Genomic DNA, 25,296 nt, shown 5'->3' with positions numbered 1-25,296 from the left:
TAAAAAATATTTTGTGCCAGGGACCACCATTCAAGATTTGTCTTTTGAAGTTACGTTTGTTTTTGAACTAACTACGTTTGTTTGTTTGTGCTCAGCCCCTCTGTCCTGGATCGCCTAAATGCACTGCTGGAGCCCGGCGGATCGCTGACCATCAACGAACGCGGCGTCATTGACGGAACCACGCCAAAAGTCACCCCACATCCCAACTTCAGGTAGCAAGCCAACTCATTGCAGCTAGATTGCTCCCTGGGCACGAATTAGGCTTGTTATTAACATGAAATGTCTGAAGAGCGGTTACCAGTAGTGGTGAGGGACAAAATGTTTATGTTGGAAATAGAATACCCCGCGTTCTGATATGTCCAGGGGAAATCTAAATTAAATCTAGGGTTTAACACAGTGGAGCAAATCTCTAACAAACCTATGCCTACTGCTTAGAAAACCGATCCTGATACCGTCCAAATATGAAAGTCTTTGCATTGTTTCTGCTACTTTACACCCAGTTTTAGTCCCTACATGGACTTTACAGTAGATGTCACCAGACGTATTCCATAGGCAGAGATCTACCATCGTCTGGCCATATGAGACTAGAAAAAGAAAGGCTAATGACATCCTTCCTCACAGATTGTATTATGGAAGTGTTCAAATCATCAAGGAGACTTTTACCAGATAGATATTGTAATTGAAACCTAGAACTAGAAACAGCCTCTATGAATGGCATTCTCCCTCCACTCTGTGACTGTGACAGCTCTTTATTGTTGTAATACTTTGTCATTGTGCAGATTGTTTCTGACCATGGACCCTGTTCACGGAGAGATCTCCAGAGCCATGAGGAACAGAGGGGTGGAGATCTACATCCCCGGGGAACACGAGGGGGTCTGCTGGGACACGTTGGACCTGAAGACGGTGCTCCACACCGCCGGGCTGATCGGTGACTGTGTGTGCGACCTACTCATCGAAATCCATGGAGGCATCAAAGCTGCTATTTGGGGTAAGCACTGGCACGTTTGTTTATTTATTTTGTATTTCTTTGGGTGCCCAAAAATAATGCAGTGATCACTGGTCATGTTCTGTTATGTCCTGCCTCGATCGCTCCCTTTGGGACAATAACATTTTGAACTTCGACTTGGAAGACAAGTGTCATCCCCTGCATTAGTGTTGACTTTAACAGCACATTTTGATTTATCTTTTGAATAAAATTCCATTTAATTTGTCATATTTTAGTCACCTGAAATGTTTTAGTTTTTGTCTAGTTTTAGTCGACTAAATATCATAAGATTGTAGTCGACTAAATCTATAGTTAATTTAGTCGACTAAAATGTATTTTGGCGGTGCCTTGATGGCGTCGTAATGGCACATTTTACACTTAGTTGCATGCTGAAAATAGCCAATCTGCAAGCTGCGACGCGTTGTGAGCTTGTAGATCTGCTACTTTCACCACCCGAGCACAACCAAACATAAAATGACTTGTCTTAGATCTCCTGGATCTCTTCTCCACTAGTCACTCCCAAACATTTTAGTTGTTATTTATTGACGAAATTGTCAGTATATTTAGTCATAGTTTTAGTCATCATAGCTTAGTTTTTATTTCGTTTTCGTCAGTGAAAAAAGGTAGTCGACGAACATTTTTCGTCTTAGTTTTAGTCGACGAAATCAACACTGCCCTGTAGCCCTCCCTCTCATTCCTGTCTCCCTCTAATAGTAATAAACCCTCTCCCCTCTCTTCCAGACTCCCCTGCTTCATGTGTGGCATCACTCCTTCACGCCGCTGCCCTGCTGTCATGCCAGCTCCAGAGAGGTGTGGACTTGCCCAGTGCCCTGCAGCATGCCTGTGGAGAGGCCTACTCCCTGTGCCAGCGCACCACTGCCAGTCAAAGGGTAACCAGCATGACCTTATCAAAGGATATGTTATGTGGACATAATGCCCATCTTGAATTAATGTCTCAGTCCTTCAGTCAAACATTACTGAACTGAACAAGCATAACTAAAGTCAAGAATGATATGTAACTCATACAAACTTTAACCATTATTTCATACTTTGGCTATTCAAAAATAGCAGATATACAAGCTCATAGCGTGGCACCAAGTGCTGCGCTATGAGCTTGTAGATCTGCTATTGTTGAAAAACCGTGATTCTTTTTTTTCAAATCTTTGAATATATATATTTTTTTAAAGCGAACAAAACTCAAATCTTTGCTTCTGGGGGTCCCTGGAACAACATATTTTGAGATGTGGGTCCGCGACCAAATAAATATAATTTTGGGGGTCCTTGACATGAAAAAGCTGGAGCACCACTGATACAGCAACATACGTTTTTTCAGAAAACTGTTTGAATTTAAAAGACATTTTGTAGAATCGGAACCTCAGGCCTTAACTCTTACCCTGCCAGAGTTTTTTCAAAAAGTCTGTAGCCTCTGCCAGGGTTTTGACCGATTTTGGTACCTTTTCGCATAGCCACAAAATATTTTTCTCCAGTATGATTGATCCCAGATAATTTCTAATCACAGATGAGATTCAGGTGTGGTTTCACAAATGTCAACGAGGTCAATTTGACCTTGTTGTCATGTGTTGTTTGATGTTTGAAAATAGCTCAAAACCAGTAGTTTCAAACCAAAAAACATTGTGAATTGTTTGTCCGTTTCAATTTTAACATTGAAGTGGATGGAGCAGAAAATCTTTGGGAATTGTTATCTCCTTATTCGTTTGGAATATCGAAAAGGTGTCAATCTTAAATAATTAGAGAATCTTTTTTTTTTTTTTTTTTTTTTTTAAAGACGTTTTTAAACGTCTTTGGCAGGCAATAGCTGAAGGCCCAAAGACGTTTATAAACGTCTTTGGCAGTTATAGAGTTAAATGGGTTAACACAATAACCGGTCCAAATGAAAAACATTCATTGTGCAGAATGTGGTCTTGGCAGAATAGTCCTAATAATAAAACCCTGCTTGGTGTGTCCGTCCGCGCAGCAAGCCCAGCAGGTGATCGAGCAGCACCTCGCCATTCTGGACACAGAGGACTGGGGCAGTGGGCTGCTGTGTGCAGGCGTGTGGCCCGACGGCTTCCCCTCCGCACTGCTCTCCACCGAGGACTCCTGCTTCTCCTCCGTCCTCCGAGACGGACAGGTCCTCTCCTTCTGTCTCAACACACTCAGCCTGCAGGGCAAGAGGTATGTGTAGAAAATCTATACTCTGTACTTTGTTTCCTTCCTTCTCCTTCCTACACAGTCAAATCCATTGTGTTAATTCAAAGATGCAATCCATAACTTTCATGTCCTATGCAGGGTTCGGCTAAGCTAATATAGAAAGCCTATCTGGGGTATAGGATGAATTGCGTTTTGAGCTTCGTGCAATAACACAGTAGTGGTCCTAGTCCTACCCGACCACAGGATCTAAATGTATCAATAGAAGAGAAAGGGAGACCAACTACAACCACTGTCGGTTAATAAAACACATTGAATGCCAATCGCGTAGATCTACGCGAACCTATTTAAAGCCGCAGCGTGCCAGTCGCGTAGATCTACGCGAACCGCCGATTCGCGTTGAAAATTTTCCAGGTGCACTTTCGGATTTTTTTGATCCATTTCCGGTTCCGGTTTGAAGACCGGAAACAGAATTTTTTGGGATCCGGTTTTGCGGATCACGTTGGCCCCCATTCTGAAGCGCACACTGAAACTCAATTCTCTTCCTGTAGTTTTTTCTCCTCGCATATCACTGTTTAATGTAATCTGCTCTAACTACAATCATGGAGATCCGTTTTACATGCGGTTTTCACTGGTAGATACAGTGAGATGTCGCGGATGTAAACAGACCTTGTACGGCTCAATCTTAAGGATTTTAACAAGATCTATGGCGACATGAAAAAAACAAAAAAACAACAATAACACGTTGGCACTGGTGAGTACATTATGAGATTAACATCTGGCATGGAATGTGTTAATTGGCTCTGCAGCCAGTGGCAGCGTTTTTGAGCATCTTTGCTAACCTTTCAAGAGCCACAGAACATTTCGCTCCAGGACGATCAACACACAGAGTGTCGCAAAGACGGAGGAGTGTCTCTGCTTCCATTGGAGTAAAAAAAATCGTGTCACCGCGACCCTCCGTTATTGGCTGTTGAATATAGCCTGTTCTCGCCAAAAACGCTGAAAAAAACAAAGCAGAGACATTTTTTTTGTTGCTAAATCCTTTAACATTATATCGGACGGCGCTGGGTTTGTTGTGATCACGTTATTTCCGGGTGTACTCTTCTCCGGAAGTCATAGGACTACTCATAGGTTGGCGAAGAGCGCCATCTAGCGTAAACACTGAAAACACTGTTTTGGCGTGTTACGCGTCATTGGCACTCTGGGCTTTGGAAAAAAATTACGTGTTACACGTCATTGGCACTGAATGACCTACCATACAGATTGGTCAAAATATAATTTTATGTATTCCAGCTTTATCACTGAGAGTGTACACGTGCATGAATTAACACTGAGGGTCTTCCTGTGTAGTAGCCTAACCGATGGCATTTTGCTCAGGAATCGTCCTCTCAGCCTGACCGACCTGCAGAGGGCGATGCAGAGCAGCAGCGTCCACGACGGCCTGGTGTTCTCCGGAGGCGTGGTGGACCTGGAGGACGGCGACGCCCTTCGCCTCATCCCCACCGCCGTGCGCCTGCTCACTGAGAGAGCCTCCCACGGGGACTGGATCCTCCGCAGCAACTGGCTCTCTCACCTGGGCAAGAGCTACAAATACGCCCCGGGTTGGTTCACTTGTCCCTCTTTTTGACATTTTGATGTATTGATGTGACGTTTCGTTTATTGAGTCGAGTAAAGGATAAGACTAGGTGTTAATGTATTGCTGCAGCTATTATTTTCTTTCCAATTATTCTATCGATTTAATGAGCAATTTCAAAATGTCGATTTATTTTTTTATATTTGATGAGTTCAATTTACTGTTGCACCCCTAGTTGAAACTAGGATTGTAGAAATTCCTGATTTCCAGGCAAGGTTAATGCTGTCGAAAAGGGCCTTTTGATGTGTTTGTTTGCCATATGAATTCATCATTTTGTTTAGCATGTGTTATGTGATATTCCTTCAGCAAATCATGTATTCATATGAAACCGTAAGATGTGTGACTTAAACTAAATCTGTTACAGATCCAGCACTGGTGCAGGTGGAGGCTGGAAACAGGGCTCTGAAGGCTGTGTTCAGTAGCAAGCTCACCGCTAAGGGCAAGTCCCTCACTGAGATACTGCAACCACACAGCACAGGTAAGACAACTGCCCTTCCCTTGTTGTCTCATGACTTTTCTGAGCCCTTTAAAAGGATGATTAAAGGATGACCTTTTTAAAAACGCGATCACCGCTCAAGTCAAAATATGCCCACTCCGCTCAGCACTTTGCTCCCGCTCTGCTTCGCTCACATGCTCTGGTATGAAGGAGGAGCAGGGCATTGCTGAAAATGAGATGAGCATTCTCAAATAAACATACCCAGGAGGATTTTAAAACAATTTCAGAATAGCTGTCTGTTTAACTTGACCTTTGTCATTGTCAGATGAGTACAGGATTCAGGTGGACATGCGTTGGAACAAGCAGTATTTGGACATCCTGGCCAACAAGTGTAACTTTGAGGACGAGGAGAGATACACAGAGTTCGCAGAGGAACTTAACGCTGTCGCCAACAGGTACGCTGCCCTCCAATCAATTTCTCATTTATTACAGGCAACCCATCGTCATCACTGACGGACGGATGCCTATATATATATATACAGTCATCTGTAGAGCCATTTTGCTGTCCAAAATGATTTACACACTGCTGCATTAGAATGAGTCAACATTGGTAGTAGAATGACAATTGTTGCAGGTTGCCTAATAAAATGTTCTGCAAAGTCCTGGAACATCTGGAACAATATTTTTTCACAATCATTTCCAATTGCAGTGAATTGTTTAAAACATCTTAAAAAAAAGTAAAAAGGAAGCTATTTTTATGTACTGAAACGTAAATGTACTTTTCTTTGTGGTTTTAGACTTGCTAGATTTTAATTAATACATTGTTTTTACTGGTGGTGCTACAGTATAATCTATTTAACAGGCATTATTACTGGTGTTATAATTACTGACCAAATGAGCAAATGAGCAAATGATTTGATGACCAAGTCAGCAAATCCCCCAAAAAGATCTGGGAAAAGTATGGATTTTGAAATGGAAATTTATTTCCTAGAATTGTTCTGATGATGGAGAGAGAGGAGAGATCAGTCATCTGCACCTGTGCTATTAATCTGTCAGCACAAAACTGTGCACTCAGACTGGCCACAGCCTTCAGCAAAGGTAGGATCATCCACACGCTCCACATAGATATATAATAAGAGTGTTCTGGTTTCATGCATGCATATCAAGTCAAATTGGGTTAGATGCGTTCTGCCTCTGCCATCTTTCGTTGCTTTTTCCCCCCAGGCATCTAGAATGGCATGCATTGAGCAATCTTTCTAATCTAGACACTTATCTAGTCTCTCAAGCCAGCCTATCGCTTCCACAATCTTCAAATACGACATAGACGGTCTGTAATTCCACCCGGTAAAAGTTGAGCACAGGAAGCTGTCATCTTCTCTTCAGACCAGAAGAGTGTTCGACCAATCATGACACAGTTTTGTTCACTGAAATGTATTTTAAAATATCTTCTAAGATATTTCACAGTATCATTTTGCATCATTTTTAGGACTTCCAAAGTACAGACAGTTAGGTGGAAGCATTTGTAAATTGTGGGAGCCAACATGTCTGTCTAGACTGAGAGACTAACTTTTATCCAAACTCCTTTTAAAGTGACGTTCCTAACCATGACAGGGTTAGTACCATGCATAAGACTGGAAATTAAATGTGCAATACTATGTAGTATTAGTGCTATTCTGTACCGATAGAGCAACACAGAGCTACATAGTACACATAAACCACTGCTTCACAGGACCACCGGAGAGTGAAGCTAGTGTAATGTCTTCCGTCTTAGTATAAGGCAAGGCATCATGTTGTGTTTTTCCATCACAGGGACTATGGACATCGGCCACCTGCCTCACCCGGTGCTGATGCATCTGCGAACCTTCTTTGACCTGTGGGACAACTTCACTCTGCAGGCCATCCAGACCGGACTGCCCCACATCTCAGACCACATCACGTTTGAGGTGAACCCACTGTCCTCGTCAAGTCACGTTGGGTTGGATCCATTCTGATTTCACGTTCATTGCTTCAACATTCTAAAGAATTTAGCCGTAGTAATAGTTTACATTAACCACTTTCAACCAGGTGTCCTGATTTTGGGTATGTCATTATGGCAAAAATCTTTAAAAATGTTTTTTAAATAATTTCCAAAATTGGAAAAAAAAAATATATATATACTGTAGCACACCTACACGCTGCGTTGTGTGCTTGTAGATAGGCTTCTTTTTTCGCGAATCGTCGTACAACAGAAGTATATAGGGCTTGACAAATTTTACCTTGGCATCCCAATTTTGAGTACCGGTATGTCATTATAAGGGGGAAAACAAAAAGCAAATCTTGTAGATCAGCTTTGAGCTTGTTGATTGGCTATTTTCAAAATAATGTAGCATTTTTTTGTGGTTATGTTTAAATGGTTCAGTCGGTTTAGTGGTTAACACATCCACCGCCAGAGGTTAATCTCATAATGTACTCACCAGTGCCAAGGTGTTTTTGTTGTTTTTTTGTTTTTTTCATGTCGCCATAGATCTTGTTAAAATCCTTAAGATTGAGCCGTGAACGGTCTGTTTACATCCGCGAGATCTCCCTGTATCTCCCAGTGAAGACCGCGTGTCAAACGGACTTCCATGACTGTAGTTAGAGCGGATTACGTTAAACAGTGAAATGCGAGGAGAAAAAACTACAGGAAGAGAATTGAGTTTCAGTTTCGTCTGTAGAATGGGAGCGGGCGTGATCGTCGAAACCGGATCCCAAATAATTCTATTTCCTGTCATCAAACCGGAAACGGAAGTGGATCAAAAAAATTCCGAAAGTGCACCCGGACCGCGCATGCGCGAAAAGACCGCAGCCCGTAGGACTACGGGCTCGGCGCTTAACCGTTGGATTTAACGGCCCGTAGAACTACGGGCCCGGCGGTAAAGGTGTTAAACATGATTTAATATGTGCATGTACCGTCCATATGTCTTTACAGATCCTGCAGCTGCTCCAGTGGCGGGACAGGTTCTGGGACGTGTGCAACACTCTGCCAGCTGACTCCCAGGGCGTGTCCATCTTGTCCCTGCACTGGCAGTGGGTCCAGAAACACCTCATCCTCAGGCTGGCCGGGCTGCTGCTGGGAGACGGCGCAGCCACCTTCGAGTAAAAGCCTTTTCTAATGCTTTCTATTGCTGCAGTTCGCAAAGTGTTTTATTTCAACAATACGTTTTCAATGACAGTTATTCATTGACGACGAGAATAAGAGTCACTGGAGCAGTTCGGACAGTTAAGCCTCTTTATTAATGGAAGATGCTAGGACAAGAAATGACTCACGTTTCAATGTTACTGCATGAACATTTTTGGCAAATCTTTGAAAAGATATATATTTTTAAAGCGAACATCTTTAACTCAAATCTTTGCTTCTGGGGTCCCTGGAACAAAATATTTTGAGATGGGGGTCGGCGGCCAAATACTGTGCATATAATTTTGGGGGCCCGCCTTGACATGAAAATGTTTGAGAACCACTGATGTAGCAACAAAGTTTTCAGAAAACTGTTAGGATTTAGAATCGGCCTCCGGTCTAAATAGGTTAACTCTTTCACTGCCAAGAGTATTTTCATAAAGTACTCCCCCAGTGCCAGAAATGTGCGTTTTTTTTATTTTTTTTATTTCGTAATTTTTCATTCAAATAAATTATCTGATTGGGTTTTTAAACCCATAATACAGTTCTACCAGTAGAGAGCAACAAATCGACACATTGATGACCTCGCTGGCTCACTCGCCCCCTCCCAAACAGGCTCACGTCACATCCGGTCATAACCGGATGTTGAATTTTTTGACAATCGTTGATCGGGGTAAATTACGATGTGATACACGACTACGATGACTGATCGTCACCCAGACCAAAGAGAGTAGACGTGGACCTCTCCGTTCGTTTTTTATACCGTGTGAAAAAACGTGACTTTCCCTATTCTGGCCGAAAATGACCGCGGGAAAAAAATGAGAACCGGAAACGGAATCTGCGCCATGAAACCGGAACCCAATGAGTCTGAAGGAGTCAGGAAGCGAAAGTGATCATGAAAAATAAACAGAATAGCGCGACCACAGTCAAAAGTAAAAACTCGGGATTTCTCGTGCTGGCAGGGAGGGTACTCGGGAAAAACTCGGGATATCTCGGGCGTGGCACTGAGAGAGTTAATAAAGAGGCTTAACTGTCCGAGCTGTTCCAGTGTCGTCTTCTCGTCTGCTGTTGTGTCCCGCTCCTGTGACGCAACGGACCTGCCTCAAGTTGGCTGAGGCGCGGTGGAACTCCTTTTCTACTCGGTTATTAATTGAATTTAGACAATTTTACACATAATGATAATAATTAACGTTGCAATGTGGCTTTCCAGGGGGCACCAGGAACTGCAGACAGTGTCAGCTGCCATTCAGATGGTGCTGTCTACTCCAGTGTCTGTGGCCACTGCCCTCAAAGGCATCCAGAAGACTTTGGGAAAACCGCTGCCATTCAAGGTAGGGAGGCATTGCATCAATTTGCTAATGATGTTATTGTTTTGTTGGTTTATGGTTTTAACCACATGAATCCTTGCATCCCCATTTTGGGGTTGCAAATCAAAAAATTTTGGCTAATCGATTTGGTGTTGAAGGAAATGCTAGCGGACCGAGTATAGAGCCCTGGGGGACCCTGATAAACAACCTATAGATAACCTCTTGAGCCCCAGCATCCCTATTCTTGGGGGATTCAGGGGTTAATACAAAATAATAATAATCACTGAGAAAATGATTGAGAGTTGCAGCCCTATTAATTTATTATTCCCTCTGTTGTTTCCTCTTCTGCAGCTGGAGTCCGTTGCCGACTGTGCGTTGCGGCTGAAGGTCCTGAGCAAAGCGCTGGACGTGAGCAATCTGCGGCTGGACAGCACCTCCACCCAGTACAGACAGGAGCTGGTCCGACTTCAGGGCGCCACGCAGGGGCTTGACACGAAGGAAAGCCTCTTAGAAGCCTGGGGCCTGGTGCTCCTAGCTAACAACCAGCTGGATCCACAGAAGTCTGGTACGTGGAGGGAGAAGAACGAACATGTTACCTTGTATGCATTTCATGAGAGAATGCTGGGCCTTTAGTGTTCAACGTCTTGTAACTGAATGTTGTCCATTACACCTTAACGGGTCCATTTGGTTCCATCTCATAGTTAACTCATATAGTGCCAATGACGTCTTTTGACGTCATTGAAAAAACTTTTTTTTTTTCAAAATATATATATATATATTTATTTTTTTTGGTTATTTTATTTATTTTTTTATCTCAAAGGAACTAGGAGAAAACGATTTTCAAAAAGGTAATGCTCCATCCACTTCAATGTTAAAATGTAAACGGAGAAAAAAAATTCTCTGTTTGATCCATAATGCCTGTGGCATATGGATCAACAAGCTTGAAATAAGCCTGGCAGTGAATGAGTTAAGGGGGTCCTTGAAATGAAAAGGTTTGAGAACCACTCTCCCCCCCCTACTGCAGGTGTCTTAGAGAGGCTGGTGGCCTGCGTAGAGCAGCAGCAGAGTCGAATGAGCTCCTGTGGTCTCCTGGAGAAGACGCGTTCGGGAATGCCTATGGAGGAGGATGCGGGAGAGGTAGCCCTTCCCCCCAGACCGGAGCTGCAGCAGCTGAGACGCAGGGCTCAGATCTGGCCTCTCATGGAGGATCTGGCCGTTCTCAACCAGCTACGACTCAGTGTGGACCTGCTCCATCTGGCTCTCACACAAGGGTACGTCTCTAAACCATGCTTCTGGTTCTTACATGTTTTTTGTTATTTAGTGTTTGTTTTTCTTGACCACAAATGTTAAAGGAGTAGTTACACAAACGAAACAGTGTGGTACCTTTGTAAACCAATCAAATGAACCCTGAGCCATCCACCACAGTGACCAGGAGGCTGAGGACGGCTTGCGTCGGGAGCTGTCCAGACACCTCCGCTTCTGCCTGCAATCCACACCCATGAACGTCAGCCAGCTGCAACCGCTCTGGTTCCTGCTCAGCAGTGACAGGGTCAGTACCAAGAAGAAATAGTGAAAATAAGCTCACAACGCGTCGCTTCGTGCCGTGTTGTGAGCTTGTAGATCTGCTATTTTCACTAGTTTGGGTCCCGGGCAAACGACTAATTTATCTTTTGGGTCTTGAGCTAAAAAGTTTGAGAACCACTGGTCTAAACCGATGTGATTTCCTTCCCCAGCCGACGGAGGAGCTACAGTTGGTGTGGTGTGAGCTGGTGTCAGAGGCCCTGGCCGCCCTGTGGAGCAGCAGCGTCACCTCTGACCCCGACCGCTGGCTGAAGTGGGACCCCCTGGCTCCTGAACCCCAGATGTCTTCCAAGTCCCACCATGGAACAGATAACATGGTAACCATTGGCCATACAACTAAATACATACTGCATATATACAGTAGGACAGAGGGCTGCAAGAAGACAAAATGTTGCAAGAAGACAAAATGTTAAAAAATGTAATATTTGAAAAATATTTCAAATAAATGTAGTAATGTAAAGTTCACATGTTTGAAAATGCACAGTACATCATTATCGGACTTAAATGTACCCTTCAACCCTCCAAAATGATTGGATTTACACTTTTTGTATCAATTGTAGAAATATTAGACCTTAAATGTCAAATGTTCCATCATGTTCTAATCATGTGTACTTTACATTACTTTACACCGTTTTCCAAATAATTTAACATTTTGGACCAAATAGCCAATTTTACATTGAGGGGCCCAGTCTTCCTTAGTGCCCACTCTTCCTGTTACCGGACAGGGGACTGATGCGTACAATTTCAGTGTAGTGCTTCGATGAGGCAAACGGAGACGACCCAGCATTGGCCATGCAATTTTAATTTTACATAATGATCAAACTACTTTCAAACCCGGTGTCCCTATTTTGGGCATGTCATTATAGGCGAGAAAAATAGTCTTCAAAAATAGTGGCAATAGATCGACAAGCTCACAACGAGTCACAATCGCAACAATATAATATGAATTCAGACTAAACCCAGTCCACCTCCCCCTGCAGGGCCCTCCCATGCTGAGTAAAGCGGTGTGGTCGCGCTCCGTCCTGGGAGTGCTGAGCAACAGCGAGACGGGCGGGAAGTGGGACGCTACGGAGACGTCCCTGCTCTCCTCGTCCCACGTCACCCTCGGGGAGTGGAGGGAGAGGGTGCAGCAGCTCCAGGACGTCAGCGCCGTGCTGTGGGACAACATGGCCCTCCCTGCTCTGGCTCCATTCAGGTAAAGACAATGCTAGGTTATTTTGGTAAAGTCCCAAGAGCCGGGTGTTTAATACAAGCCTTGGAAGAGCATGGAAAATGTATAGAATTTTGTTGAAGGAAAAAAACTAAAGCATACATAGAAAAACGTATAAAAAATGTAGAAATATTTGTAAAACTGAATCATTTGGATCTCAAAATCCACATGGGAACAGCTTAGTTTTTATGTGGATCTCGAACTTCTCGTGGTCAGTCTGTGACGTCAGTCATCTTTGAGGTACAGTATCTATGATAATATGTCTCCAAATTTGGGCATGGTGTCAGCCCGATCTGAACCCCATTGACTTCCATTATAAAAATGTAAGTTACTGTAAATATTTAAAAAAAAATCTAAAATTGTATGAAGGTACTAGTAAGTGTGCCAGTGTGCACAAGAAATCAGCGGTTTGTGAGAATAGCTCCGGACAATCACACACATGGACACACACACACATGTACAGACCAACTCTTTAATAGAAGCCACATTGTAAAAACCTATCTTCTTTTTGTTACGCAAAGGCTAAAATGTAATTCAGACGCATGTTATTTAGACAGATGACCTGGCATCCTATAGCGTGTTATAGTTTCAATGTACAGATTATTAATTTTTTGATGTTATACTGTTTCGACTGATGATAGGTTCTTGGTTTACCTATGATCCTAGATGACTATTTCTATGCATTTGATGTACCTACCTCGTGTTTACCGTGCTCACTGTAAATCGCTCCGGATTAAGAGCGTCTGCTAAATGCCTAAAATTGTAAATTGCCGTCTAAAGGGGGACAGACTTCAGGCTGCAGGGGGCGGTGTTGCGGCGTCAGCTCCAGAGCATGGCCGACCTGCTGCCCCCGGGTCTTCAGGAGGGCTACATGGAGAGCTGCGAGAGCCTGGTGGAGGACGCGGACCCCCTGATCGCCGCTCAGGAGATCCAGACGGCCTTCAGAGACTACCTGCCCGCCAGCCTGCTCCCCGAGGGCCTCCTGGAGGCCTGCATGACCTGCCTGCAGCAGTACGTCCAGAACAAGGTGCAGGGCACCAACCAGTTCCTGCGCTCCGGAGTGTTCTGGGTCAACATGGGCCTGCTGCAGATCAAGGTGTGGACGCCGCAGACCATTTTCGACCCGGCCGTCAAGAGGGCCTACAAGCTCAACTACGCCCAGGAGGAGGTGAGAAGAACTCTTATTACTTTGGTGTTTTTTACATTTATTTATTTATTTAACCAGTAATATAAAATCCTTTATTTTTCCATGACCTGACCTGAAGTGCTTGACTATAGACTGACTAGACTTGGTTCCCTCCCATCTGGACCAAATCTCTTTGAGAAAAAAACAACTGATCTACAAGCTCACATCACGATGCAACAAGACATGTTGTGATTCTTCTGTGTGTGTGTCCCTCAGTTGGCTTTGCTTCAGGAGGAATGGAGAGGACGCAGCCTGTCGTCTCAGCTGCTCACCGGAGCAGAGCTGGAAGAGAGCAGCACCACTGACGGCTTCCAGCACCCTCGCATTAGGTGAGACCCAGTCCCCAAATAAATTATTATCTACAAAAGAGGAATGCAATGGCGATGGATAGTGTATCTTGCTCATAAAACTCAAATAACTGGGGTTACGTTTGTAACCTATAGTTTCCTTTACCAACCTGTGGGCCTGTCATTTCCTCTTGACAGGCCCATTTTGAATTGACCTTGAGAACTGAGGTGTTAGGAAGTAAAATACACTGGAGGGGGACTTAAATAACTCTGTCTTTGGAGTTGTATTTGCCTCCTTCTGACCTAGGATCAGATCCAACCATCTTCTCTCTCAGCGTTGCTATTTTCGCGAAAAGAAAAAAAAACACCACCCACTTCCCTGTCTGAGAAAGGCAAGTGGGTATCAGTGTCACCAAAGTGGTTCAGTTCCAACAAGTACGTGTGTACTTCCCATCTGCGTGCCTGTGGATCCTGTGGTAATCCTGGGATTTACCTGCAACGCATCTCTGTAACCACTTAAACCATTATTTTATGCTTTACAAAAATAGCAGATCTACAAGCTGCCAAGTGCCGCGTTATGAGCTTGTAGATCTGCTATTTTTGCAAATCTTTGAATATATATATTTGAAAGCAATTTTTTTAACTCAAATCTTTGCTTCTGGGGGGTCCCTGGAACAAAACATTTTCAGATTGGGGTCGGCGGCCAAATACATATAATTTTGGATGTCCTTGACAAGTTTGAGAACCACTGATATAGCAACATAACTTTTTCAGAAAACAGTTAGGATTTAGAAGACATTTTGTGGAGTCGGAACCTCAGGCCTTAATGGGTTAAATTGAACCCATCTGCGTGTACCTGTAGGTACCTGTGGATCCGCATGCAGCAGGTGAAGGAGCAGATCGCGGAGCTGTCCAGGAAGCAGGCGTGTCGCCCGCTCGACGCCCAGTACGGCCGCCTCTTCAAGGAGCTGCAGCACTACCTGTGCAGCATCGGCCAGGCCTCGGCCGTGGAGGACCTGCTCTCCCACCTGCTCAAAGCCCTGCAGGTAGGCCTCCTGGCACAATAATGGCCCGATCACACGTTATTTGAGATAAACCCAGTTATTCTGCATAATGGTCAGAATCCTTTCCATTCACCTGTATGAATTCATCTGTTGAAAACTGTCCATACATTTTCAGAAATAGTGGAAATAGCTGATCACAACGTGTCGCTTACTTTGATGCTTTTTTGAATGTATACATATTATAGATTTGACCTATTTTGGCCATGGTTATTGATTTAGATTATTGGTAGTGGTTATTGTCAGTCATTTCTTTGTATATTCTTTGTATAGTTTTTTGGCATATCTGTCCAGTGCAATCTATGTGTACGAAGCCTAAAAGGCAAACAGAAATGTCATTTTAAACGCCTGTATTTTTGGGTCAAAAAGGTTCATCACTGACTCTATCTCAGGTACTACTAATATACACAGTTTGAACTAGTAATAGTAAATATTATGTAGTTAACGATGGATGGGGGTCCGCGGCCAAATACATATCATTTTGGGGATCCTTGACATGAAATAGCTTGAGAACCACTGATACAGCAAAATACGTTTTTTCAGAAAACTGATAGGGTTTAGAAGACATGAATCGGCCTGAGGTCTTTATGGGTTAATGAACCGAAACGGGGAATCGATGAGCAGAATCCTAACACTGACCCATCCCTACCTGCAGGGCTCCTCCTCCACCACCTCCTCCAAGTCGCGCTCACAGATCCAGGGCCTGCTGAAGGAGGAGGCGGTGTGGCAGAACTCCCAGCAGCGTTTCTCACAGCGGCTGGCAGAGGATTACCCGCTGTACCCGGACGTGGTCGCCCCGCTGCGGAGCGGCATCCTCCAGCTGCGGCACGGCATGAGGCTGGTAGCCTCACAGGTAGACCTCCAACTATCCATTATTTAGACCCTCCAGAAAAGCGCGGGCTAAAATCCTTGATTATGTGGGCTAAAATCCTTGATTATGTGGGCTAAAATCCTTGATTATGCGGGCTAAAATCCTTGATTTATGCGGGCTAAAATCCTTGATTTTACTATGACATATGCAGGGTTTTTATGTGGTGAAATTGTGGGAAGTTGCAAAATATGCAAAAAGTTGCAAAATATGCAAAAAGTTGCAAAATATGCAAAAAGTTGCGAAATATGCTGGGGTTTATGTGATTTTATGCTGTGAAATTGCGGGAATTTGCGGAAAATGCAAAAATATACGCAGCATATTATGCGATGCGCATATTATGCAATGCGTCGTTTTGGAAAAATTCTGGTCTAATTATTGTCTTAGCTACTATTCTGTACTATTACTGTATTACTGTTATTTTTACTTTGTTGATTTTATACTTAGTCCCATAAATTTAGAGATATAATAGAGATGCCAGGTTGAAAGTGGTTAACGGTTGCAGCCCCATTGGGCTTAATCGATTACTCAATTAATTGCTTATTTTATTATAATCGATAAAAATCGATCAGTCCGATTAACTGTTGCACCCCCTAACCGCAGGTGTATTCCTCGCTGGCCACTGCGCCCGGCCTGCCCAAGTTGATCAGCTGCCTGCTGGCCTTCCCCTCCGTCACCCCCAGCCTGCCCACCTACCTGGCGCGGGCGGACTTCCTGTGCTCCAGGGCGTGCATGGACGCGCTGCGAGGCCTGGCCAAGCTGCTGCCCCAGCAGGACGCCTCCTCGGAGCTCGTAGTGCCCCAGTCCTCCACGCTGCTGTTGAACGCGCTGCGCTTCGTGCAGTGCCACGCGCTGGCCATGGGCCAGCTGGGCGAGGAAACCCTGAGCCTCTTCAGGCACATCTGTCAGGTGAGTGCTTCAGTCAGAGCCTTTGAGTTCAGTGACAATCAGCCTTATTTGCATTGTGTTGTAGAGGGCTGGGCAATTAACCGAAAACATATCGAAACCGATACTAAGTTCCAATAACAGACTTATAACCAAATACCAGAGAAGCAAGGTTTTTTTAAATGTATTTTTATATTGCATCACAGAATCGACATACATCTGACATACGTCTGATTAACAACTTCACCCTCTATACTTCATAATCATTGTATGGTGGTGTACAAAAATTGTGAAAATAGCCAATCTGAAAGCTCACAATGTGTTGCATCGCAACACATTGTGAGCTTGTAGATCTGTTATTTTTGCTCTTCAATTTGTTTTTCATCGTTCATTAATAATTGTTGAGGCAAACGTTTGAAATAACCGTGATAGTCTTGTAGTGTTGTTTATAGTGTTGTATGTAAGGATCATTTCAACGTCTTACTAACGTAGCATTACGCTTCACATTTTGGGGGTGGCTGTAGCTCAGTGGGTTGAGCGGTTCACCTGTTTGCCAGAAGGTCACCGGTTTGCCTCCCGGCCCGCCAATGTCTGCGTGACGAAGTGATCCTGCGCAAGACGCTTCAAACAGCTCCCCCTGAGCATTCATCATGACCATCTGAGCAGCCAGCAGCTGGGTGAAGCTGAAATGGAATTTCCCTTGCGATGTTAACAAAGGTCTCCCCCCCACCTGGTCTCATCTGATCTTATCTTCAGGCACTGGTGAACGAGTGGGATGAACAGGAGAGACGGCGGAGGGAGAAAGAACAGATGGAGGCCAGTCTGTACCGAAACCGCAGTCGACTGCACGGCACAGGCCTCACCGAAGACGAACAGGAGGAGAGAGACTTCAGACGCCGCTTCCCTCAGTTCAGCAAGGTACCACACTTTGATGCACTGAGCTGTAAATTATACATGACTCTTCTATAACATTACACATTTTACACTCAGAGTTTCAACTATTGCCCAACTTTCATACTCAAAAGTTTCACTTTTCATTTCACCAGGCATTTCAGGCTTTATGACCAGAGGTGGTTTCTTTCGTCATGTCATGCACATAGCAGCATGTGAAATAGAATCAAACAAACAATCAAAAATAGCAGATCTACAAGCTCATAGTGCGGCACCGAGTGCTGCGCTATGAGCTTGTATATCTGCTATTTTTGAATAGCCAAAGAAACCTAAAATGACAGAGATGCGTTCCTGGATTGAATGGATTAAGCGTGAGATAGACATAATGAAATATACTGCATTGTGAAGTGAAATAAGATGAACAATTACAGATAGCTGCTCTCAGATACACTTGCGTCTTGAGTCCTACATTTTTTGTATTGGATTTACTACTGGTCACCCAGTGACTACCGGTACTATAACAACTTATCCCTATCTGCAATGACCTTCTCTCCATCCCCATGTCCATCCAGGACTTTGCAGACATCACGGCCCAGCCCAGCCTGGAGGGCCCAGCAGATACCAAGGAACAAGATGAGGAAGGACCCGACGACGAGTCCACGCAGACATTCCTGTGTCCTGCTGCCATGAGCGCAATAGTAGACATCCACCAGCGCCTGTGTCTGGGATACGCCCAGTCCCTGTGGTACCAAAGCACAGCTCCGGCCAATCACAGCAAAGAGCACATCAAAGCCCTCATCTCCTCCTATCAGATCGCTGCCCCTGTGATGTCACGCTTCTACCATATGATGGGTTGGTCAACCTTGTTTTTACAATTATTTTTTTTCATTTGACATTGCAGAATGAGGTTGAAATTTGTTTTTAGATTAAAAAAAAAACATAATAAAGATGTGTATAGCTTTTATATACCATAGTTTCATAGAAAGAAAATATTGAATGTGTGGTCTACATTTGATAAAAGGCACACCTGGGTCAGTGACCTAGGAATGAATTGCATTCTGTTAATTGAGATAACATTTCAACAGATGCTGAGCTGGAGCCACAGCTGATGGGCAGCCAGCTGCTTGTGGGCGCCCTCCTCCAGAACAGCGTGCTGGGGGGGACCGCCGGGGGTCCAGACGGCCTGGCGGTCCACACGGACGGACCGTACGACTTCTACCAGCAGCCCAACATGAGCCAGGCCCGTCTCTGTCTGCCCGTTCTGGAGCAGCTCAGAGTAGCAGTCAAACACAGGCTGGAGGACTGGCCAGATCACCCAGCGTTAGTGCAGGTAAGTTAACCCATAATTTTTCTTTTAGATTTTAGCATTGGCAATTAAAAATAGCAGATATACAAGCTCACAGCGCACCACTTTGTGCCCCGCTGCGAGCTTGTACATCTGCTATTTTTGTTTTAATTACGAAAAAGTTTGAGAACTACTGATTTAGAAGGCATTTGTAGAATCAGCCTCGGCTCTTAATGGGTTAAGTTCAGTGGTTCTCAAACTTGTTCATGTCAAGGACCCCCAGTTTGGTATGGGGGTCCAACCAAATGCAGCACTCCACTAGCCACTCTGCTACGCTGCTATAATCGGACACTTCCCTGTGATTTTCTTTTCCCTAGGTGACTGTAGTGATAGATAGAATCTCATCCTTCAGTCTGGCCAGCCCGCTGGCCAAGTTCCTCAACGGCATGGAGATCCTACTGAGTAAAGCACAGGTGAGGTGTGCTGCCCCTGTCCCCATTGTCATTAGAATGCATGAGGTGCTGTACAATGTGGTTGCTGTTGGGCAAAAACCTCTTATCTCCATATTCTAACTTTTTTTGTAAATTAATGCCCTACTTGATCATAGTACAGCGTCACACAAAAGTATCCAAAATAGCAGATCGACAAGCTCAAAACGTGGCGCGAATCGACGCGTTTTGAGCTTGCCGATCTTATATTTTTGTATTTGAATCCTGAAAAGTAACAGTTTTGGACACTATGGGGTTTCCACCCAACAGAGACGATACTAAAGTAAGCCATAATAATCCTCTTGTCAGGACTGGGAGAATAACGCCAGTCGTGCAGTCTCTCTGAGGAAGGAACTGGAACCAGTCACCCAGATCATTATCCAGTGGCGCAAACTGGAGCTCAGGTAAGAAACCACTGGCCGTCAAATCTTCCATAGTTATTGTCTCCGCCAGGCCGAAAGGCATGGCGAGAGAGTATGTTTTCGCCCCTGTCCGTCCGTCCGTGTGTGTGTGTGTCCGTCCGTCCTGTCTGTGTGTTAGCAGCTAATCTCCGGCACCGTTGGCCCGGTCGCTCCGAAACTGTGCACACACACTCCCTGGATGCCAATTCACATGGGCCTGTTATAGCGCCACCAGGAGGCCGATTTGTGCAAAACCATTTTTTTTTACATTACTCCTACAGATTTTATCCAAACGTCATGCAAATCGGTACACAGTATCTCTATAGTCATGTGATCAACACGAATCTGTCCGATTTCCCATATTCCATCCTCATTGCCTATGGTTGGCTTCCAAAGTTTGCAGGATTGGTCCGTTTTGAACAAAAAGCCTCAAACTATGCACGCAGCTTGTGATTTCCGTGAATTTTCACACGCACATTCCCACTAGGCCGAGGAAGAAATGCCACCCTTTTCACATTGGCCTGTTATAGCGCCACCAGCAGGTCTAATTTGGCAAAACACATTTTTGGAACAAAATGCCTCAAATCATGAATGCAGTGTCTGATTGCCGTGAAAGACCTAACAATAAATGGCATCCTTTTCACATTGGCCTATTATAGCGCCACCAGGAGGCCAGAATAACGTACCTGACCTGGCGGAGACCTGTGCTCCGAGGAGCACTTTTTCTAGTTAGATATATATTTATACTTTATCGTGTGCCGAAAATAGCCCAGTCTAAATTAATCAACGGGCTGCTTAGGCAGAAAAGTCATTGATTTTCAAAATGTATTCTGCATTTATACCGGTACACACACTTATTCTGTCTTTTCTGTCTTGCTTGCATGGTACTATAGTTGCTGGTCAAGCAGTCTGGACAACGCCATGAAGCGTCACACAGAGAAGTCGACCAAACGATGGTTCTCTGTTTACCAACTGATAGAGAGATATCTGGAGGAGCAGAGGATGGATGCCAACGCTGGTATGTGGTTTGATGTGTGTCCATTGTTAACACTGCCCCAGTACACAATCATTATTGCACTAATCTGATCCGTGGAAGTATTTGCTAAATTTGTTAAATTATCAAGTTGAGATCAAAATCAGAGATCAGTGTTGAGTACCTGCATGTCTGAGCCTGCATGTCTCTCTTTCTCTCTGCCCTTGGTTTCCCATCTCTCTTCATGGTCGTTTCTGAAATAAAGAATGAAATTTTATTTTGCAGTTCATTAACTGATTCACTGCCAAACACGTAGTTCTACTTCATTCCTACTGACCGCCAGAGGCAGTGTTTTCAACACCTGGATATCCATCACGCGCTCGCGTATGGGTCGAATATTAATACCAACAAAGTCACTCGTGACCTGTGTACGCGCACGCCACCTATATAGGTGCGGGGCACACAGCGTTCATCCTCTTTCATCTTTTCGCCTCCGGAGCGTAAGGTCGACCAACTTCAGCTGCGCGTGAAGTCTTGCAACCAACACGGTTGGAGCTACGGACCACGTTCGTCCTCCAGAGACTGCGTAGCCTGATTTATATATTGGATTACCCCGTTCATAGGGGCATCGGAAATAAATTGGATTACCCCGTTCACAGGGGCATCGGAAAAGAACCGAAAGGAAGAGAAAAGGACAAGGAAAAAGAGAGGAAGCATATAGCTGCAGCATATAGCTGCAGCAACGGTGAATGGAGTTAGCGGCTGCTTGTTAGCATCCGTGGCTAACGACAATAACATCGAGGCGGTCCAGGCATGGAGCCATAGCTGTGCATCGGCGACGGTGAGTGAATGTTTGGGCTGTGTTTACGGAAATAAACAGATATATATTGCTAGCCTAGCATTGGGAGTGTCTCTCGCTCCACTTCTGCTGGTCGCTGGGCAAGAGGAAAAAAAAAAAAAAAAAGGAGAGGAGTATTAGCGTTGAGTGTGTCTCGCTGCCGCTTTTACTGGAAAAGTATACTGCTAGCCTAGCATTGGGAGTGTCTCTCGCTCCACTTCTGCTGATTGCTGGACAAGAGAAAAAAAGGACAAAAAGGAGAGGAGTATTAGCGTTGAGTGTGTCTCGCTGCCGCTTTTACTGGAAAAGTATACTGCTAGCCTAGCATTGGGAGTGTCTCTCGCTCCACTTCTGCTGGTCGCTGGACAGAAAAAAAAAAAAGGAAAAGGAGGATTAGCGTTGAGAGTGTGTCTCGCTCTGCCGCTTTAATATACCGCTAGCATTGGGAGTGTGTCTCGCTCCGCTGCTGCTGGTCGCTCGACAAGAGAGCAAGAAAATTAAAAAGAAAAAAAAAAAAGCGTAACCACGGTGTGGCCCACTGTATTGTACCGTTAGCAATTGGCATTGGGAGTGTCTCGCGCTCCACTGCTGCTTTGGTGCTGCCATGCTGGCAATGTACGCCGTCTGTAACACATGCTCGGCTGCTCTGGGGTCAGAAGATGGCCATGACCTATGCCCACACTGTCTTGGCATTGGGCATCTGAGGCAAGCCTTAACGGAGGACGCTTGCGCTAATTGCAGTATCATGTCTTCCGCTGAGAGGGAAGAGAGGTTGGCTATGGCTGAGGAGGATACCGGAGAAGAGATGCCTTCCTCAGGAATGCCAGTCTTGAGCCCTGTAGGGGGTCTTTCTAAACGCCAGCGCCTATCTACTGGGACCTCAGGCGCCAAGAGGAGACGTCAGGAGGACGATCCGTTGTCTCGCAAGGTGGACACATTGGCCTCGGAGTTTGCTCAAATTAAGGCCCTTCTCCTCAACCTGCAGCCTGGTGCTCCCCGCACCGATGCTGTGGCCCCAGCTCCTCTACTCCAGGTTACAGATGGGAACTATGGCCACGATACGGTCGATGTTGCTGATCAACATGAGGACGATGTTATGTCCATTGCAGCCTCGGACTCCCAGTTTGCGTCCGGAACGGCAGAGCATGAGGTCCTGGAGGAAGAGGGGGGGTCCCCCACCCGCTCAGTGACAGGCTCTCAGGGGTCTGGAGCAGATGCTCATGTGCCTGGGCTCAATGCAGCTAGGGAGGCCGTTCAGCTGGCATTGTCACAGCTTGGACTGGAGGCCCCCCTGGGGAGGCCCCCCCTCCTAATGCCTTCTTCAGGCACGCTCAGCAGTCCTCTTTCAGTGTGCCACCGTCTGAGGACTTCATCAAGGAGCTTCAGCAATGTTGGTCAGATCCCAGGGCCAAGGCCAGTCTCCACCTGTCACGAGACTGCAGGACCTTGGCGTCCATGGACAGAGCGGGGGAGTATGGGTTAGACCGCGTGCCGGCTATGGACCCTGCCATTGCATCCTTAATACTGTCCCCAGATGAGGCCCTCAGACCGGATGCTCGTTGCCCACGAGCACAATGCAGGGTCACTGATGACTACCTCACCAGGAGCTACGATATAGCAGCTCGGGCGGCGCGTATCGGAAATTCTCTTTCCCACCTTATACTGGCCCTAGACCAGTCCCTCCGCACGGCGGGGGGTGACGCCCCGTCACAGAGCCTGAGTGAGGCCTCACTCCACGCTTTCGCTTATATGACGAGGGAGCTTGGCAGACTGATGTCCACTCTGACTTTGGCTTGTCGCCAGGTGTGGCTCGCCCAGTCCCCGTTGTCGGAGGGGTGCAGGAGGACACTCCGCACACTACCTGTCATTCCGGGCCAGATGTTTGGGCCCGCAGCTCAAGAGGCCCTGGAGCGTAGTGTTCAAGCGAACAGGTCCAGGCGCCAGTTTGCGGACTTACGCCCAGCACCGTCACCTCAGCCTAGACGCACAGGCAATCCTTACCCAGCAGCCAGGGGCCAGAGCTCCTCGGGAGCCAGACGTCCCTTTCCTCGGCAGGACCAACCCCAACAGGGCCCCCAAGAGCCTTCTTTCCGGCCGCCCACAGGCAGGGCTCCTAGGCGTGGGGCCCCTGCCGGCCGATCCTCTAAACCATTCCAGGGCCGGGGGAGTCGGAGGTGACTCTCCCGACCCGGGCCCCAGCCGGTTCACCCCACAACATCTCAGCCGCTGGGAAGCCTTGACTCCAGACCCTTGGGTGGTGGCAACGCTGTCCGAGGGTTACAGAATTCAATTCAATCGTCGGCCCCCGAGTTTCACAGGGGTACGGATGAAGGTGGTCGACGACCCGCTGAGGTCTCAAGCCCTCAGCCGGGAGATTTCAGAGCTCCTAGAGAAGAGAGCCATAGAGTATGTACCTGGTTCAGCTCAGCTAAGAGGGTTCTACTCCATTTATTTCCTTATTCCGAAGAAGGACGGCGGCCTTCGGCCGATCCTCGACCTCAGGCAGTTGAATCAGTACCTGAAGGTTTTTCGTTTCCGAATGCTGCGCACAGTGGATGTTCTCCAGACTGTGGCACAGAACGATTGGTTCACAAGCATCGACCTTAAAGATGCTTATTTTCATGTGCCAATAGCACCACACCACAGACAGTTTCTCCGCTTTGCCTTCAAAGGGCGGGCTTATCAGTTCCGGGTGCTCCCATTCGGGCTCTCTCTCGCCCCCCGGATCTTCACCAGATGCGTAGCGGCGGCGCTTGCTCCGCTGCAGGCCAGAGGCATGCGGATCCTCCCGTACTTAGACGATTGGCTGGTATGTGCTTCGAACCAAGAGCAGGCACTCAGCGATACGTCCACCCTTCTGGCCCATGCCGCACGGCTGGGGCTCACGGTGAATCTCGCCAAGAGCTCTCTGGCTCCCAGTCAAACTGTTGTGTTCATCGGCATCGCCCTCAATTCGGTTTCAATGCGGGCCTGCCCCTCCCCACGGAGAGTGGACGACATTGTGGCCCTTGTCGCTCGTGTACGGGGAAGTACAAGGCCGACATACGGCCTGCTCCTTCGTCTGCTGGGCACATTGATTGCGGCATCCGCAATTGTGCCCCTGGGACTCCTTTCGTTGCGCCCCCTGCAGCGGTTGGTCAACGGCTTGGGCCTCGACCCCAAGAGGCACCAGAAGAGGCTGGTGAGGAACTCCAGCCAGTGCCGTCGGCTGCTAGAACCCTGGAGAAGGAGGGCGAGTCTATGCCGGGGCGTCGCCATGGGCTCACTGCCCTCTCGCCGGGAGATAGTGGTGACGGATGCATCTCTCTCAGGCTGGGGGGCTGTGTGGAGTCACAGGACCGTAAGAGGAACCTGGGGCCCTCAGCAGGGGCTACTACATATAAATGCGCTGGAGCTCCATGCAGTGTACTTAGCCCTCAAACATTTCCTTCCCGCCTTGGAAGGAAAACATGTCCTTGTCCGATCAGACAATACATCAACGGTCTACCATGTGAACCATCAGGGAGGTGTCAGGTCCAGGCAGTCTCTGCAGGAGGCTCAGAGACTCCTTCAGTGGGCCTTTCCTCGCCTGGCCAGTCTCAGGGCAGTACATCTGCCAGGTGTTCACAACCAGGCTGCAGATATGCTTTCTCGCCAGAGTCCTCCTCCAGGCGAGTGGAGGTTGAACCCCTCAGTGATTCAGGAGATCTGGGAGAGGTAC

General features: G+C 46.3%; 1 protein-coding gene across 5 annotated transcripts in view; it reads left to right on the top strand.

The window, feature by feature from the left end:
- The window catches only part of mdn1 (midasin AAA ATPase 1), a 108,853-nt gene that overhangs the window by 42,791 nt on the left and 40,766 nt on the right, over positions 1–25,296 (top strand). For 3 of the 5 annotated variants that reach the window (XM_080452545.1, XM_080452546.1, XM_080452544.1), the window contains exons 45-71: positions 96–212; positions 780–988; positions 1,727–1,875; positions 2,961–3,160; positions 4,484–4,734; positions 5,131–5,244; positions 5,528–5,657; positions 6,194–6,300; positions 7,012–7,145; positions 8,150–8,316; positions 9,546–9,666; positions 9,994–10,207; positions 10,667–10,913; positions 11,068–11,191; positions 11,376–11,540; positions 12,204–12,418; positions 13,214–13,601; positions 13,836–13,948; positions 14,769–14,952; positions 15,623–15,820; positions 16,439–16,744; positions 17,477–17,638; positions 18,184–18,463; positions 18,697–18,941; positions 19,274–19,369; positions 19,694–19,788; positions 20,679–20,803. In XM_080452545.1, the coding sequence (XP_080308671.1) occupies positions 96–212; positions 780–988; positions 1,727–1,875; positions 2,961–3,160; positions 4,484–4,734; positions 5,131–5,244; positions 5,528–5,657; positions 6,194–6,300; positions 7,012–7,145; positions 8,150–8,316; positions 9,546–9,666; positions 9,994–10,207; positions 10,667–10,913; positions 11,068–11,191; positions 11,376–11,540; positions 12,204–12,418; positions 13,214–13,601; positions 13,836–13,948; positions 14,769–14,952; positions 15,623–15,820; positions 16,439–16,744; positions 17,477–17,638; positions 18,184–18,463; positions 18,697–18,941; positions 19,274–19,369; positions 19,694–19,788; positions 20,679–20,803 (4,856 nt within the window). The remainder of the gene's footprint in view (positions 1–95; positions 213–779; positions 989–1,726; positions 1,876–2,960; positions 3,161–4,483; positions 4,735–5,130; positions 5,245–5,527; positions 5,658–6,193; positions 6,301–7,011; positions 7,146–8,149; positions 8,317–9,545; positions 9,667–9,993; positions 10,208–10,666; positions 10,914–11,067; positions 11,192–11,375; positions 11,541–12,203; positions 12,419–13,213; positions 13,602–13,835; positions 13,949–14,768; positions 14,953–15,622; positions 15,821–16,438; positions 16,745–17,476; positions 17,639–18,183; positions 18,464–18,696; positions 18,942–19,273; positions 19,370–19,693; positions 19,789–20,678; positions 20,804–25,296) is intronic. The other 2 variants (XM_080452548.1, XM_080452547.1) reach the window with 1 other exon arrangement.

The sequence above is a fragment of the Gymnoscopelus braueri genome (genome assembly GCF_963280865.1).
Source record: "Gymnoscopelus braueri genome assembly, chromosome: 16".
NCBI lineage: Eukaryota > Metazoa > Chordata > Actinopteri > Myctophiformes > Myctophidae > Gymnoscopelus > Gymnoscopelus braueri.
The sequence above is the reverse complement of the archived record's forward strand: the minus strand, read 5'-3'. Positions and strand labels throughout refer to the sequence as shown.